This window comes from Xiphophorus maculatus, chromosome 14, assembly GCF_002775205.1.
Source record: "Xiphophorus maculatus strain JP 163 A chromosome 14, X_maculatus-5.0-male, whole genome shotgun sequence".
Classification (NCBI taxonomy): domain Eukaryota; kingdom Metazoa; phylum Chordata; class Actinopteri; order Cyprinodontiformes; family Poeciliidae; genus Xiphophorus; species Xiphophorus maculatus.
This window is the reverse complement of record NC_036456.1, coordinates 15,520,677-15,539,424: the sequence shown is the minus strand read 5'-3', so window position 1 is coordinate 15,539,424 and position 18,748 is coordinate 15,520,677. Positions and strand designations below refer to the sequence as shown.

The 18,748-nt window shown below is 37.2% G+C and overlaps 1 protein-coding gene across 33 annotated transcripts in view; it reads right to left on the bottom strand.

The window, feature by feature from the left end:
• The window catches only part of ptprd (protein tyrosine phosphatase, receptor type D), a 463,922-nt gene that overhangs the window by 50,095 nt on the left and 395,079 nt on the right, over positions 1-18,748 (bottom strand). For 18 of the 33 annotated variants that reach the window (XM_023346230.1, XM_023346238.1, XM_023346235.1 and 15 more), the window contains 7 exons: positions 16,859-16,867; positions 14,303-14,320; positions 10,850-10,960; positions 8,184-8,195; positions 4,564-4,833; positions 2,127-2,708; positions 1,009-1,154 (listed from right to left, as the gene is read on the bottom strand). In XM_023346230.1, the coding sequence (XP_023201998.1) occupies positions 1,009-1,154; positions 2,127-2,708; positions 4,564-4,833; positions 8,184-8,195; positions 10,850-10,960; positions 14,303-14,320; positions 16,859-16,867 (1,148 nt within the window). The remainder of the gene's footprint in view (positions 1-1,008; positions 1,155-2,126; positions 2,709-4,563; positions 4,834-8,183; positions 8,196-10,849; positions 10,961-14,302; positions 14,321-16,858; positions 16,868-18,748) is intronic. The other 15 variants (XM_023346243.1, XM_023346261.1, XM_023346260.1 and 12 more) reach the window with 5 other exon arrangements.

Genomic DNA, 18,748 nt, shown 5'->3' with positions numbered 1-18,748 from the left:
TTGTGGTGGAAAGAATCCAACGTTAACAAAAAAAAAAAATGTTTTAATTGTTGGCAAAAATGTTGGCGTCACAAACAATTTAAATTGAATATAAATGAAGCATTTTCTTTTCTATACCTTGGTATTTTAACTTAATAAGAGCATTGAGGGACTTTTATCTAGCGAATTATGATTATCCGTTTTTGCTGGAGAGTAAATATGATGCAACAGAGAAATTCATTTCTTTCAGGCAATACAAGAGAACATGGTGTGCAAGTAAAGCAGCTGTGTGTTGATCTGAAAATTAGACGTAATGGCTAAAAGAAAATAGCTACTTGCCTAAACTTACTAAAATCTTTATTAAGAGCAACTACTATAAAGTGACAAGCGAATCAGTTTAAGGAGTTTAAAAATCCCCAAAGCTTGACATTAGAAAACAGCAGGAAGCAGTGAGATCTTGGGGTCATCAAGTCTCAACCATCAGATACTGACTTTATACCAAATGGTTAGGATACCAGGAAACAGATTTTGCTGCCCTACCATTACCAATGTATAAGTGTAAAGTTTGATTTCGAAGCTGGAACCGCGTGGTACAGTCAGATAACACCAGGACTGAGCTTTTACAAGGATACACATGTACTTTGTTTATATCCGGGAGTGTTGAAATAGAAAAATACATTTTCCCTCATTCCTCTTTTTATTGTTTAATATTGCAATGATAATTCAAAGGAAAATTAAATCACTACTGCAAGCCACAATCTCCAAATGTCAAACTCATAAAAATAAAAATGCTTGAGAAGAGGAGAAAAAGTTGCCAATTATACCCTGTTAATTACTCGCAGCAGTGTTAAACTAACAGCCGTACTGTAAGTAATTAAGGAGGGTAGCAAGCAACTCTTAAAAACACTATTAAAACAACTGCAGCCTTGATATTGTTATGCAAAATCTGGATAGATTCAGAATATTTCTTATGTGCAAGTAGACTTGAAATGCAAACTGAGAAATGATGAGGTAATTGTAAGTAATTACCTCATCTTTGTCGTCCTTCTTTCTGTACGTGAGCTCATATCCGGTCACTTGGTTTTCCAGTCCCGTCTGGGCCGGAGCGTTCCATGAAAGCAAAATGCTTGTTTCTGATTTGGCTTCTCCTTTAAAGTCAGTCGGCTGGGAGGGAACTGGGAACAAAGAAATGAGTTCATTATGAGCCACATTACACACAATTCATTGGGATTTCAGTCACACTTGTGGACACAACAGTGGAATGGTTACAGCCCAGAGGGATGTCAGTCTCATAGATACCACTATGCCATCCTCAAATATACAATATTGTTATTATTGTTTTATTACTGAATAAAATATATGGCATATAAGGGGTTTCTAGTCTTTTAACATTATGTTTTTCATTACTGTATTATTATGAACTAATTTAGAACATATTGAATAAAAACTCTCCAACACTTTCCATAAACACTCCAAGGTGGGATTAAGACCCCCTCATGCAGTCTCTGTGTTTTGTTAAAGGACTGAGGTGGTTAGGGGAGTTGAATTCAACCCACTCCTGGTAAGCCCCTCACTCACCAAAGGATGCAGTCACAGCTCTGTATCATCTGAATTGTGGGAAATGTGTTATGCAGCTATGAATGCAGTTTGTGAGGCCACTTGCTGGGGATCATCGCACTCAGGAACGGCTACTTTGGTTAAGAAATGCTGGCTTGTTTTTTTAAATAGGTTTGCATGATGTTTTTATATTATTGACAAGCATATCCAATCATTTTTGAGTTGGAGAGTGGTTTCTGTCATCTGGTTCTGCACCACTATCAGTCAGCTCTGCTACTGCTTGCTGCTCCAATGTTGTAAGAGCCTGTGTAACAATATCTTGCGCATCAGTTTTTTATTTTAATTTTGGTATTTTCGTGAAACCCTTTTATCAATTATTTAAGAAAAATAATTTGACGTTAATTTACATCCTATCACTTAAGTTGACTCAGTCAGTGATCATAGATCAAAACAGAATAACTCTAATTTCCGTCTTGCTGGAAAATACTGTGTAATGGAGTTTTCGATCCACCTTTCCATACAGCACGCTTCCATACTTCATCAATTGTCAAAGCAGGTACAAACTGATTCATCACTGGCACCAAACCCACCTCCAGTCTTGGCGATGATTTGCAGCTCAGGAGAAAGGGGTCCGTCGCCCACAGAGGTGAAGGCCAACACTTTGATGTAGTAGGTCTTATTCGGGATGAGGCCCTGGATGGTGACGAAGTTAGACCCCCGAACTATCTGCTTCTCCCAGACGTTAACATGCTGGCTGTAATCCATGGTGTAGTACACCCTGTAGCCCATGATTTGCCCGTTGGGCTCCTCTGGCTCGTCCCATTGGATGACCGCCGTGGTCGCGCTCATCATGTGGCCTCGAACCTGCCTCGGCGCGGTGCTCGGGGCCTGCTCTGCTGTTTTGGCCTCGATGCTCTCGCTGGGTGGCCCTCGTCCAATGTTGTTCACAGCCACCACCCTGAACTCGTAGTCGGAGTAGGGGCTAAGGCCGCCCACGCTGTACCGGGTGGTGGCAACACCATCTATCTCCTTGTACAGGTCATCAGAGTACTTGGATTTGTGTTGGATGATGTAGTAGGACACTGGCTCGGGGTTGCCAGAGTCCCAAGTCAGCGTGATGCTGGTGGCTGTGCGCTCAGTCACCACCGGAGTGCCAGGAGCCTTGGGTAGTGCTGCAGTGACAATTATTTCATAAATATTAATAAAAATACAAAAATATGGGAAATATCAGAAAACTTTATCTCTGTAATTTATTTCTGAAGCCACAGTTTCTTGCATTGTCTGCTTTCAGCATTTTACAGAGCCGTTGTTTATGTTGTTAATCTTTAGATTTCTTTAGATCACTTTAATAATTAAACAGGTAAATTTATTGCTTTAATTCTCCACACCGTGGCGCACAGCAAAGGATATCAGAGCAATAGATCGTGTTTATATGCCATCTGAAGCAGACTACTGGGGGAAGCCTCTGCCACGCTGGTATATTGTGACTAATATCTTCATGTTTTGTCTCAGAAAAACAAACTGTGAGCGCGTTTGCAGGCTGAAGTCTATCCCTTGTGTGCATGTGAATGTGGCAGCGCTATCTGGGTTGTCATTCTGGTATATTACAAGGGACAAATGATTATTATTTCTGCACCAAAAAGTAGACACTACTTTGTACCCCTCCTTTTAGAAACAGGGAGCTCGTTACTTTGTAGTTCTCTGTCTGACAGATAAGCATATTGCTATAATCTTAAGCTTGTATCATATGTTCCAAGTCTGGTGCCAGAGTTTTAAGAAAAGCTTTGAAATTGGCTTGTTTTGACTGAGAGAGGTGGGTATGTTTCTAACAATAGCCTCTACTTGAATGTTTTCTGAATATCAAACAACATCCAAGTTACCAGACAAAACTGTTCAATCTTATGTATGAAGTGAAGATGATCAACATTCTTAACATTCTGAAAAGTGATTAACTTATATATCTTTCATTAGCATAATTCCAGAAATGGCAACTCAGAAAGTCCTAAGAACATTGTGATTGACGCATACATACTTAACTACTTTTCCATGATTTATTTTACTCCAACCATTCAATCTGAATCATCACTGTGTTTAAAACGTATCATATTTAGAACATTGTCATCTTCTTAAAAAAAAATTTTATATGAAGAAAATGCAGACTTTCAAATCAGTCAAACACATTATGTTATCTGAAGACTAACTATCATATTTTCCGGACTACAGAGCGCACCTCGATATAAGCCGCGCCCACAGGAAAAAAAAAACAAAAAAAAACTGGAAACATACATATATAAGGCTATAAGCCGCTGGTATATCCGCTGCTCTCGGTTTTCCACAAGGACATAGCAGAGGGGAGCGTCCTTGATAAATCTGCTTGATCTGGCAGTGATAAATCTACTGCCAGATCGATAGCCTTCAACTTAAAAACTGCATCATATGAACTTCTTCGTGTGGTTTCTATAATGAGGGTACGAGTTTGAAAACATTGCTCTGTCATCCCTACTGCTAGCATGTGCTTGTTCTAAAATGAAAATCAGCGCTTTCTTCTTTGATTTCCAATTTTGACTTCCAACTTTATAAAATTGGTATTCTAAAAAGGTATTATGTATGTTCTATTAGATTTTTGGTAAGATACTGCTTTTTGTCCCCCCCAAATCTTGTCCTAAAGACATTTTCTGCTTTACTGCTCAACTGGAATCCTATACTGAATTTTTTTTTGCAAATAAATTCTTCCTGCTTACACAACTTTAACCATAAATCAGCAATTTATAAATCAAGTCATAGGTACGGTTGCTCTCTTTGTTAGTGAGTAACTTTGAAATAACAGCGTCTTCAGGAATCTGAGCTACATGCCTTAGAGAAAAGCAAATCTTACCAATTGATATATTATTGAGATTAAACGTCTTCAATATGCAGATTTCACTTTGCTTCTGGACAATGTAATACAGCAGTTTGAACAATTATAGCGTGTTATTTATTTTTAAATAACATTAGTAAAATCCTACCCATCTTAATCAGCATGTTTACCTTTTACTGTTATCTGGGCCATTGCTTCTATCACCCCAAGTGTTGACATGGCAACACAAGTGTAGTTGGCCGACTGTCGCACATCCGTGAGCTCCAAGACGTTGCGTCCAATGGGCATGTCGTCCTCCGGGGTGAGATCCTCAGCGCCCAGCATCCACTTGACGTACGGCATGGGCGAGCCCACAGCTACACACGTGATATTCACGCTGCCACCAGGCATGATCTCATTGTCTGTCGGTGGGATGGAGAATCGGGGTGGGACTCGCCGTACTGAAAAGGAATTACCAGGTTTAGAACAACCAACCAAGAAAAAAATCAATGGATATAAAACAAATCAAATCCTTCGTAGTAGTTTCCAAAGGGTTTGATTGCTCGGAGATTGCGATTTTATCTGCACAATTCAAATGAAAACTGTTTTAGATCATCTGTAAAGACACATTTTAAGCAAATTTTATCCAAGCTGTAAAGGTAATGGTGAATGGGTGAACACCAATATGAGAACTATGTACAAAATACAGCATCAGATTTGTACATAAATACTGTTGCCAGGCAATTGTATGCAAAGAAACAACTTTTAGACACAAACTGATTCTTACATACCACAGGCGTATATATTACAAATATCAGAACAACACATAGAATAGCCAGAAGTCAACATTTTTTGTGGATTCTTTTAAGGTTCAGTGCAAACAAAACACAGGACTGTCAGATGTTATGCATTTCCCCTTTAGAACTCAACCAGCTTACAAAAGATAAAAAATAAATAATAAAAAAAAACAAGGCAATTCTGCTATGTAGCTGGGGTTTTTTGCTCTCATCATAGGAGCAAAAAAATGTTTGAAAGTATGCCTAGAAGATATCATAAACACTTTTATGTCTCACACTTTAACAGGAAGGTTTTAATGAACCTCAAAAATGTGTGCATAAGAACGAGTGAACATAATGTGTACCAACTGTTGGTGAATTAAAGATGTAGTTTAAAAAACTTGAAAGGTTATTTGCAATAATGTGTTAGCAAACATTAGAAGTGCCAACTTGACTTGAACCCAAATTAGATGGCCAGGGAGGGAAAACTTAAGGCCAAGTCTAAGAGGGGAAGAGACCTAAGCACACTTCCCCTGTCTTAAAACATCTACATCAAAAACGTCATAGCCTGTTTACTGCACTACATGAACTGTAAAACCAAACTTATGTTTGCAACGGATGGTCATTCGTGGGGAATCCAAGGATTTATTTATTTTTAATTTTTTACAGAGGAAATGGAAATTGGAGGTGGCACGTCACCAAAGACTTTCCTGTAAAACATGGAACATAAAAAGTGTTTCCAGTCAGAGTAATAGTCGGATACAGAAGCAAAGCCACATAAAGAGCAAAAATATTAAAGCAGTTTATGTGAAGGCTATTTTGTTCAAATTTACACTGCACTTCTTTTTTCTAATCACCCAATCCAATGTAATTATGGCCTTTTAGCTTTATGAAATAGCATTTATCCAAACCGCTATGAGATTTATGAGGTAAAAGCTGTTTTAAAAGCTTGGAAGTCTTCTGTGGTCTTGGCCCCTTTTCAGACAGACCATTGGTTTTAGCCTCCAGGACAAACTATAATCTAGATTTCTACTAAATGTAGATGCCAAGAGTGTTACATACTCCAGGTGAGGTATCCGTTTAAGGGTTTGCAAAGGATAACCCTACTAACTGTGAAGGGACATAAAGGACTACAATGGAAGAGTTTCAGGAAAAACGTGTGTGTCATAGAAAAAACATGAAACACTCAAATCAAACAGTGGATGCCTGTCTATTTGTGATTGAGTATTTGTGGATTTACATTTTGCAGATTTGGAAAATTTACTTATTCATAGAATTTTAAGTAGACTGGAAGCTGAAACAGATCTGCACATTTCTACTTGACAGACTATTGGCTGGCTTTTACAAAGCAGCCAATCTAGGAACAGCATTTATTTTCCTTGGCGTTGATTGACTGTAACCCCAAAAGCAGAGATGAAAATAACCATAAATGTTAGCTTCCGTAATAGTGCTAATAATGCATTTTAATGTATATTTGATTTTAAATATAGACAGTTATAAGAATTTTTTGTGGGGATCTCAAATATTTGCAGATTTGACTCATTAGTGCAAGGTTGTGGTCCCTGACCTCCATGAACACCAGGATTTTCTCTGTATGTTAAAGTTCAGTTGACCTTTGCAGCTTTTAGGCTGTAATAAAAGCATATTTTTCTTTTATTTAAGTCCAATGTGCTGAAATTCCAAACTATATAGACTCCAATATGGGTTTATGAATGTATAACATCTGACTATAACAGTGGATGCACATAATAAATAATACACTAAAGAAGAAAGATGAACAACTTTTAGCTGGACAAAACTGTAGAACATCATGGACACAAAGTTGACTTCAAGGATTTTTGGAGGTGAAAGAAATCCCATCATGCAAACAGGAATATGGGGTTGTTGGAGACAAAATGAAAAAGGAAAACTGCTTCAAACATGGTCAAAATGTTGCCTTAGCAGTTCAAACAGGCATAAGAAATTTCTTTTGAAAATAGACTAGTTGTGCTGCTTCTGAGCATCTTCACTTGGTTAGGATCACCAAATAAAGTGGATAATGGAACACAGAAGCAAACAAAACAGACAAGCTTCAAGGATGGGTTCATATGTACTGGTGAGCTCAGTGTTACTGCTAGTATTTACAAAATGGACCACAAATGTTTTTAAAATAAAGAAAACAAAAAAATATTTTCACATAACCCATAAGATCCTCTAGTTTCAATGTCTCTAACCTGAGGATGCGTTAGCTTTACTCTGCTATCGCATCGTCATGTGCTTCCTGCTGCCATTTCTCGAAGCCCGCTCTGAAAAGAGCTCTCCGGAGAGGAAATCGAAGGGAACTGACTGCATTATTAAATACAACATTTCTCTCGCTCAATATTTAATTAATATCCAATTGGATTGCGCTCCCCACAGACATAATATTATCCTGCTCATTTGAATATCATTACATTTGTCAAGACTTGTGGATAAGGGTCTGAATGTATCATTCTTTCACGACTTCTCCAGCAGTAACATCCTCAGTACATAATCGCTGCGGGTGGAATTGTTTTTACAGCCTGACACTCGACTTTAGTTTAAATTCTTGAACATATGTCAATCTATGGGAAACACTTGCAAAGATGTTTGAATGTCTGCATGCAGAGTAAGCCCCGTTCTTCCTCGAGCCAGACTTTCTGTAAGCTAGGAGTAAACCCAAGCAGGAACACTGTCGTGGTAAAGGGCTGGGAGGGTCAGACGTTAGCAAGTGAGCATGCAAACAGACAGTCAAGCAGATGCAAAAATCAACCTCCCACTGTTCCGCCTCCAGGTTAACAACATGTGCCACCTGTTGGACGGTCATGAATTCTGACACAGAGCAAGGGACAGTCTCTACAGGGACAACAACACTGAATGTGTGACAAAAAAAAACAATATGGTGAGGCAATAGCAAAACCAATGGAAGAATGTTTGCTTCAATGTCTGGAAGATGTGATTTCCTTTTTGGTGATGAAAATAAAGAAAATCGATTGCCATAAAAAGTAACTTGTTGAAGAAGTAAAAAGCACACCAACCTTCTCGTAGCTCTGAAGGATGTAGGGATTTTGGATGCAGAACAAAATGAAATAAGGGAAGGAGAAAAAACAAGGGAAACACAGAGAGTAAGAAGGCCATGTTTCAGGTGCTCAAATGCTGTGGAAAACATTTCGGAGGACCTTAAGGACCCGTGAATCTCCCCAACACCAACAGCGACACCTTGTCGGAGCTAAAACGTTTGAAGTAGCATTTACTCACTTATAGACTGTGTTGTACCCAAAGCCAGTGGTCTCAAACTCCAGTTCTTGAGGACTGATGTCCAAAACACTTAAATTGTGTTGCTCCATTGTTTCATTTTGTCATTTTGTCTCTGGAGTCCCAACAACAATATTTTTTGATTCTAGTGTGTTGAAGTAAAGACTTGTCAAAGTGTCTCAGCACACCAGCCTGTGAGGACTGAAGTTTGAGACCTTAAACCATTTGATTAGCTTCCCAAGAAAACGTAAAAACTATGTCTCCTTTTCATTTGCTTTCTCAGAGTCAGAAGTTTTCCATGGCTGCACAACAGTTGGCTAATGGTCATCACAGACTATCAGCATTCTCTCTCTTACAGGTTCACACATGTGTTTTTACTGATATTTAACAGGGCATCCCACATCAAACTAATGCAAGAATAGAAATGGTAATGACAAACAGAAGGTTGAAGAACTGTCAGCTTGTTTTTCACCAACAGTGGGAAGAGTTTGGATTTCTAATGGTACAACAGCAGTGCAGCCTGGCAGGAGGGACAAGTGGCGAGCACACTAAACTTGTAATAGGACACGTCTGGCAAGCAATACCCTCGATGTCGTCATTTTACCAGGAAAAACAAGATAGTTAAGTAAAGTCACTGGGTTCAAAGAACAGCCTTAGGTTTCAGTAGGTAACAGTATCAAACCTGAGGAGTAAAAGTTTCACATTTTTAGCCATTTTGGTTTTTGTCTAATTTGGAAAATCTGTTCAGTTTTGTTCCTCGTCCTTTCTATCAAGTATGGGCAAAAAAAAAAAAAAAAAAAAAAAATGGAGGGAAAGTGTTCATCACACAGATTTATCTCTGTATATGTTTCAGTTTTCCAAAAATTTTTTTAAAGTATTTATTCTGAATTTGTGCATTTTTGCATTAACACTTAATATTTACAATACCTACTCTTTCATTCCAATTAATTTTTTCTTTTTGTTGTTGATTTATTTTTAATTACTTTTTTTTTCGACTGGTATTTCTCTTGGCTGCTGCAACAAAGCAAGTTTCAAACACAGATGGACGAATAGAGGGTTATTTAATTGCATTCTAGAGTATCTCTCAGGGTACTAGACAACATTTATAGTGGATAATGCTACCTTTTGCAATTATTTTTATTTCTTCTAAAGTGATCATCAAGAAAGTATTAAGGCATCATTATAACCAGGTTCAACATAAACTCTAAACTGACACAAATGGTTTCTGTTTTACAAATTGGTGTCACTGCACCATCAGTTGTGCTTAAGAAAGGAGATGGAGAGAAAACAGATGTCTTAGCCTAAAAGGGGCTGAGTTAGTAAATTTTGTATGTACAAAGTGACATTTTGCTGCAACTATCACAGATTAAGAACTAAAAATAAAAAGACACCAACTACTATACATTTTGTTGTTGCAACTGATATAAAAAAAGATGATTTTGCCTCAGAAGTAAGCTTTATTTTTTTAATTCCCTTTCTTACAGATCCCAAAACATCCCTAAGGTCAGTAGGAATTGATACATGGTCGATACTAAACATTTCATGGTGTGCACAAAAAGACCAAAAGTCTTTTTTTTTACACGAAGGGGATAAATGTAACATTATTGTCCCCTGAGACATCTAAAGCTCAGAAGTAAGGTCTTCACTATCAGTGAGGTGATAGAAGGCCCAATAAAAGCAGGTTTAAAAATCGTAAATGGCCATTGCGTCTGAAATGAGAAAGCAAACACGACTTTAAACTGGGTTAAAAGGTGAAGAGAACCATCACCCGAAAGCTCCTAGAAGGAAAGAAAATACATTCTTCTGCTAGCCATTTTAAAGTATATTTGATAATATTTTAAATTAACTGTGCTCAACTAATGTGAGGTAAAATGAAGGATTACCAAGTCCTGTTTAACCAGAGTAAATTATAAGTTAAGGATAAAACCTAACAGCTCTGTTCAGGCTGCTGCATGAACAGAGGTGTATTTCAAAATACCCGTAGAGTAAAATTAAATGCAGCTTCTTGATTCTTTTAAGTTGCATCCTCAGTAATGGGATTACAGGTGCCTTAGTGTTTATCAGTAGGAAGGAGGAAAGAAAAGGATCTTTTCACAGCTGGAGCTGATGAAGGAGGTCCGTTCACTCCCTCCACCAACTCCAGCAGTCAGCTTTTTAAAAGCAATTAGTAGATAAATGCTGCAAGCAGTCTCGTCACTGGTGTTAGGCTCGGGATAATCAACGGAAATGGACCGGAAACACATAGCAGAGCAGATACCGTAGGTTCAAAACAGTGCAGGTAAGGCAAGTGCAAGGAACAGAAAATAAACTGTAATAGAGCATACTTACAGTGACCTCATAGCACACGGACCCTTGCAGACAATGTGGCGATTTAATCGCTCCTTATCAGGTTTTAAAGGTAGTGTGATACTAATGTTTGGCGAAAACAAGCATGGAGGCTGTTTCCTACCTCTGACGTAAAGATTAGCCGGGGCAGAATAGCGAGTCCCGTCGTTGTTCGTTGCCACACATTCGTACTTTCCCTGGTCCGGTTCCTCACTGTGCTCTATCTGCAGGGCTCCTAGTTGGAATAACAAACCAGGGTAACAAAAGGCATGTGGTCAACTTGGTTCATAAACAAAATTCTTTATCTTCTGCATTCTCCTTTCATGTCGGAGGTTAACTTGCTTCAGAGACATTAAGTTTTAGACTTTATCTGCTAGTCGTTATTATATGAATCAAGTCAAATGGGGACTTCTATGCATGTGGACAGCTGCAAATTACAATCATGCAAAACATTGTAATACTTCTAAAATTGTTTATTTTTATTATTAGAGGTAAAGTAGCAAACCAACAAAAGAGTAAAAAAATAAATAAAAACGAAAAAGAAAGTAACTCATGAAAACAAGGTATACCCTAACATATTTAAAAGCTATAATTTATCATTTTGATCCTTTTCTGAGTTAAAAAAAAAGGTCGATTTTGTAAAAAAAAAAAAAACACGCTCATCTGAGTGCCAATTAGGCATGGGTTGGTTTCTGGTGTCGAGGTTGTTTTTTTTAAGGTTACAGTGTAAAAGCAGCTGTTACTGTAGTCAGCTGGCTAAAAGAAGACTACAATACATTCCTCTTTCATCCAAACCATTCCTGTCTTAGCCTTATGCAACTTTGTGCCTCATTTGGTGGTATGATTTTTGTCAAATATTCTTTGGAATGGCCATTTGTACCCAAGCTTTCATTTCCTGACTGATATCTTGAGATGTTGCTTCAATATTTTGACAAAATGTTATTTTCTTATAATGTCATATGTTTTGTGAGGATCATTAGTCCCTCTTGGTGTAAAATCACACATCTTAAAAGCCAAAAACACCTAAAATTACATTAGGTCTAAATTTATTTAGACCTAATGTAATGTCTTCAGAAATCAACTTTTTGCTTGAATACGTTTGCAAATCATAATTTGGCTTTTTTATTGCTTTTCTAGTAGTAGCTTTTTTCTCTCTGAATGGCCTTTCAGGCCTAGTAGGAAGAGGGTTTTTTCTTCTTTCTTTTTAGCCCACCTTCACTACCAAAAATACAATTATCTCTGGGACACAGAACCCATCTTCTTCCTGAATGTTGTGATGTCTGGACATTCTTGTAGTGCTCATTTTCATGTGAACGGAAGATTGTGGCACCTTCTGGTATCTGCAAATTGCATCCAAAGATGAACCAGAGAAGTGGATTTCCAAAAAAGGAAGCAGTGGTGTTGCCTTAAAATATTTCCACATGTGTGACACCGATTAACACAAAGCCACGACATTCCTATCTGGACTTTCCCAAATTGTATAAAAAGGAATCTTAGTGTATGTAAACTTCAATCACTGCTAAGAGCAGAGAAGCTGGACTATGTCTGAAAAATGTAGACCTAGCCACACTAGTGACAGGGCCAAGTAAAGACGGAGGATCAATGTCATAAATTCTGTACAACTGGGAACAACGAGAGAAATTAACGAGCTGCAAAAGTCTGACTTACATTTCTGGCATTTAGCAAATTGAAATAATTTTGGCACATCTAACTGGTCTTAGACACTGAAAAATTGTATGATTTAATGCCACAAAATGAGACAGATGGTTGTGTGCTGTTATCCAGTGAATGTAAATATCTGATTTCGACGGTATGCAAAACATTTAAAGAAAAAAGAAAACTGTTTTAAAACTACGTTTGGTACGCTAAAACTGACTAATTTGTCGGCTAATATTGGCTTATTCTGCTTATGTTAAGTGCTGTTAATATATTAATTGTGTATATTTTCTTAAAACTGGATATAAAATTATTATTACTGCAGTAATAAGAATAACTTCTACATTTTTTGCTTTGTGTTTCTATCTAAATACCTTGATAACAAGAAACCTTGGTATTTAACTCTAGATTACGACACCATGAGAGCCTCATACCGACCCATGCCTAGCGCCAAAGACAACAAAAAATACAAACGGTCGATTTTTACTTTGAATAGGAGGGGCAACCCATCAATATACAACATGTCACTGGACTGGTCAGTATGGGGATGAGTGATACTGCTTCAGGGAAACATGGATCGAACAAAAGAGGTTTACAGTATAAGAAAGCAGCGCAACAAGGGAGGACAATTTAAAAAACAAAACAAAATGAAAATTTAGGTATGATTTTTTTTTTTTTTAGCATATTCAATCACAGATCAGTTGTAATATTCAGCCTATGGGATAATTTGGACTTCACCTGGGTGAAGTATCTTTGGAAAAAGTAAAAAAAAAAAAAAAAAACAGCAGCATGTGCAAAAATTTGTGCTGCTCAGATTAGCTGGAAAAAAATGTTTATTGAATCATTAATTCAGGCAGAACCAACATATAACCCTCTAACAAAAGGCTTGACATGCAAATCTTAGCAAGAAATGTATGTCGACACAACTTACAACCTTCTGACAACCCTTAGCTGAAAAATAAAATGCAATTGTATTAGAAGACAAAATTCAAAATGCAGCCAGAGCCAACAAGAAAGTATAACCATCCACTGCTTCAGCCACAAAAAGACACCCATAAAAATCCACCAATGGGATCAGCAGTGTGGTGTCACATGACTCAAAGAAAAATGGCTTTATGCATCAACAACTCTCCCGCTCCATCTCACACGGCAAAAATGAGCCAATCAGGTCCTCGCCACACTCTACAGTTTGCCTTTTCCACAAACCCTGAAGAAAAAAAAATAAAAAAGTCAAAAAAGATTAAAAAAAAAAAAAAAAACAAGAAAAGTAAGAAAAATAGGTGAAAGAGGAAGGTGGGAAAAAAGCACCGTAGAAACTTTATCAAAAAAGTGGTTGTTTGGGCTTTTTTGTAGAGGTACAGGAGAGGAAAGCAAACAGAAGAAATGGGAAAAAAATAGTTTGCAAAGATAGAAAGAAGTCTTTGGGAGAGGTGGTGTTAGGTCTTCCACAGCATCTGCGCATGTCGGTTTTTTTTGTGCTGAACAAGAAACAGCTAAGGGGGGAAAAAATGCTTGGTTGTTTTAGTTGGACAAAAAAGAGGGACACATGATTGGCTATGGCCAAAAAGGAAAAAAAAAAACAAAAAAAACAAAAACAAAAATGAGCATTAAAATATAGTTTTGGGAAAAAAAACAGAATTGTCATTGTATATGCTTATTAGAGCCAGGGCAAGCATATCACAACTGAGCTAAAAGAACAAGAAAAAAACAAGAACACAAAGGAGTAAATAAGGCATAGACACAATGATGAAATACAATTTTAGTCAACCAAAACCAGGACAAATAAGGAGGATGGGTCCATATGAATGAAATGGTATTCGGTCTTTGTAAACAGGACAAAAATGGGTGCGTACGGATGGCTTGACAGCAAGAATGAATTTGTATTATTTTCATTCTTTGAACGTCAGTTCAGCACTCTTACCTCTTATTGGCGTACCACCTGGGTGGATAATATGAATGCAAATAAGATTGGAAAGAAGAAGCATTAGTACGAGTAGATAGAGGTTGGGGGCTTTGGAAGAAGAATCAAATTAGACTCAACAGGGTACGTAAATAAAGGTACTACAGGAAAGAGAGAGGAGAGAGAAGAAGAGAGAACTTTTCTTTCTGTACTCTATTGGCAGTGAAAAGACAGGATTCATCATAGAAAAATCATAAAGTCAGAAGATCTTGTGAAACACGTGGGGGGAGGTGGTGCCATATTTTTTTTTCAAAGTGGCTTCTGAAGACCATCTACTGAGGGGGAAAAGACCTTTCAGGACTTTGTGCATGAGACTGAAAGCGAGCTGACCTTTGGGTTTGAGCTAGAGGCAAAGCTGGCCGCCTCCCTAAAAGCTCTTGGGGACTTTTTCCTACTTAAGGTGCTGGTGTTAAAACATTAAAGTAGTGGATAAGTGAGTGAGGAACAAACATGTGAGGATTGATTATTATTCAGGTCAGTATGCGACAATACTTACAGTACTATGAAAAAATAATTGCCCTCTTTCAGATTTCTTCTGTTTATTACTTAATTTCGTCACATTAAAATGTTTCAGATCTCAAACAAATTTTAATATCTGACAATTACTGCCTGAGTAAATACAACAAATAGTTTTCAAGTAATTATTTAATTTCTGAGGGAATCTTACCCTGTATGAAACAGCAATGGAAATCTAAACCTGATAACTGTTTGCATCACCATTGGTAGCAAAAAATGCTGGGAATGATGCATTTACATCACTGTAGAGGAATAAAAGTACACTGTTTTAATTCAGTCTTAGAAGGTTTTCAAGTACAAAAAACTTGTTTATGGTCACACCACCACACCTGAAACTGATTCAAGGTGACGATGCTAAGGTAAATGTAATGTCTTTTGAGCCATTCAGTGATGGACTTGCTGGTGTCCGTTGCATTATTGCCCTGCAGCATAAAACAAGTGCACTTGAGGTTAAAGTCACAAAGTGATAGCCGGACATTTTCATTCAGGATTTTTTGCTCAAGAGCCGAATTCATTTTATTGCAGTTCCATTGAATCATCCCCATCACACTACCATCTCTGACTCTAGGTATGATGTTCATTGATATTCTGGATTCTGTTGTGACTCCCAGGTTGAGTCGTTGACACACTCAGTGATTTTGGTTAGACAAAATCTAACCAAAATCACATTTTCTTTCACTGTGGTTCGATTAAAGACTGATAAAATCTACTCAGCAACTTCTACTACCTCAAGTGACCAGACATGTTCTATTTAGGTTATTTACAGATTCTACAAATTGGCCTGTGATTGTGTGGTTGCGGTTGGTATCACGGGCTTGAGCTGTAAAATAATAGAGTGCCTTCTCCAGGTTGGGGAAGGCACCTCCTCTTCTGTCTCAAGAGGAGGAGGTCTTGTTCATGAATCATGAAAAAAAAGACTGGGAGATTAATATGCAGATTGATGTGAAATCTGGAGTGATGGTTTGTCGTAGTCAAGAAAAAGCAGAATCGAAAGGGAAAGTTCTTCATTTATCTGGTTGATTTATATTCCTACTAGGCATGGAGTCAAGACCAGTTCTTATGAGACTGAGACCAAGATTAAGACTAAGACCCAACCCTCCAAAGTCAATACTGTATGTTTAGAGTTCAAATAGTATTTCAGGACACCATTTCTTTGGGGAGGAAGGCACCACAAAATGCAAGAATTAATGGGAAAAAAGTTAGTTACTCAACCAACATTTCTTGTTGGTATTAAGCAAATAATTGCCATAATTAACTAATATTTAAGTTATTAAATTCAGCTACGCATTGATACACAGTCTCTAAACTGAATTCATCAGCTTGCGTTGCACAATAGTTGTATAGAGAGTTAGAAAGACTTGTCATCATATCAGACATGGAATCAAGGCTGTTTCTTCAGAGGCCAAGACAGAGCCAAAGACAAGGGGAAAAAAGCAGGAGATCAGTCTTGAACCTGCCATGCCTGGTTCCTACCCTCATCTACAGTCACGATGCCTGGGTAGTGGCCAAAAGAATGAGATCGTGGCTACAAGCAGCTGAAATTAATTTTAAGGACACTTATTTAAAGATCAGAGGTTCTCTTGGAGGAGCTCAAGTGGCTGTTTTTCCCACAACTCAACCCCAGATAAAGCTGATATTTGTCTGATATTACACATCGTGTGAAGATCTGAAACATTTAAAAGCAACCAAAAGAAAAAAAAAAAGAAAATCAAGAACAGAAGAGATTTGTAAGGGGCAAATACTCTCTCACAACACAGTAGCCTGAAGCTTGATGGTTAAAATCTCAAGATAAGGTGGTATTACAGCTGGCAGTGGTATTAATAGCAGTAAGACAGTTACACATTGTGAGGGTAAGGGGCGTGTGCGTGTGTGTGTTTCTGTGTGTTTTCTAACCCTGACACTCTAAGCTATCTGTTAGTAAAATGCATGCCATGCATTTTAATAGTTGTTGGAACATGGAAATTAGTGGGGGTGATGTGTGCTTTGGAGCTAAGCACTTACCAAAGGATTCTGTAGAATTTAAAAATATAGAGAGAAGAAAGACAGCATAAGAATTATGATTATACTCCTTAAGTACGTTTAGTTAACAAGGTTTGGTTAATGCTTTAGCAAACTGCACGTGAATAAAAGTCGCACGTTAGAAGTTAAGGTTAATCTGACACAGTTCTACTGAAACAAAAAATAAAAATAAAAAAAACAAGTCAGGTTAACACAATGAGTTAACAAAAGGAAAGCTGTGAAATCTGTGAAGACAGGTGGTCAAACAGACAAGACGTCCAATTTAAGATGTTATGCTATTGGGTTATCAGCTGGACAGAACTGGTTAAAAGTTAGAATAATTTTTCTATTGATATATTAAATGAAAACAAAACTGCCATTTACACATTAAAGCAGGGACTACAGTGTTTTGCAAAAGTATTCACTCCACTTCAATTTTCTCACATGTAGTCTTGTTACAACAGTAACTGCAACTCTTTGAACTGGCATTTAAAGTGATAGACCAAGAGAAAGTAGTGCATAATGATGAAGAATGAAATAATTAAATACTGTTTTTAATTTTCACCAATAAAATCCAAAAAGATGTGATTCTTTACGTCTACAAATATTATGGAGTATGTTTCTAAAAGTTTTACCATTTCTTTTATGAAAAATAGCTTATCCAGATAGACTGACTGGTGGCCATTTAAAGGACAACTTTCAAATCTTGCCACAGATTTTCAACAGGGTTTGGTCAGGACTTTACTTAGGGCATTCAAAGAAATAAATATCAGTTCCTCTAAACCACTCTGGCTGTATGTTTAGAGTGATTATCTTGTTAAATTGGTTAAAGGTGAAGTCTTTTGCCTTGTCCATTATCTATTATTGATAGTTAAACCCTGGTATTTACAAGGTTAGGAACCACAGTCATATGTAAATATTTGAAACCCTTACATAAACCTTTATAAATACCAATCTCAATTGTTCAAGCGTCATATATACCTTTATATACAATAATACCCACAGGGGAAACAGATATAGCTCCAATGAAGAAGCCTACATCTACAGTCTTCCTTATCATTACTTTTATTTGCACATACCATCAGCATCAAAGAAAATAAATGTGCTCCTGGATTGGCTGCTTCACAAATCCCAGCCAATCACATGCTGCATTTTTAAAAATAGTTTAGATATGCTCTGTAAGAAAAATCTGTGAGTAAGTGGATTTTCCAAACATGTGGAGTCACGTTCCACGAAAAAAAAATCTGCAAATACTAAATTGCGAATAAGTGAGGGGTCCACTATACGTACATTTATCTTCCTTTCTTCCTCTATGGCAAGTTTATTTATCTCTGCTGAATAAAAGAAGCTTCCATTCTACGCTATGTTTTGTGGGGAGTAGTTTTCTCAAGTTTGTTACTTTATGTTGGTCTATCAAATAAAATACAATCAAAATTGACAAGTTTGTGGTTTTAAGGTGAGAAAATGTGACATTAAACATTTTTGATTTTTTCTTTTGCATGGCACTGTAGAAAGTCAGAATGAAGGGATAAAGGGAAAGCTTTATGAAGTTTTACGCACTACTGTGGCTGATTAGTTTCAAGAAATAAACTTCTTCTCATTGAATCTGAAATGCTCTTAAAGCAAACATATATTGCAGGACAAATATGTTAGGATAATTAAATTGCTTCTCTGCGTGTTTTCCTATTCTAAAAGCATGTGCATTAATTTGTGGGCTCTGAATGTGGCCGAATGTTGACTGAAAGGTGTAAGTAATGGGCATAATGGTTCTAGGAAATACTGCACCAATGCAGTGGAGAGTAAAACCAAGATGAAAGAGCAAAAATAAATAAATAAATAGATAAATAGATAAATGAATAAATAAATAAATAAATAAATAAATAAGAACAATTG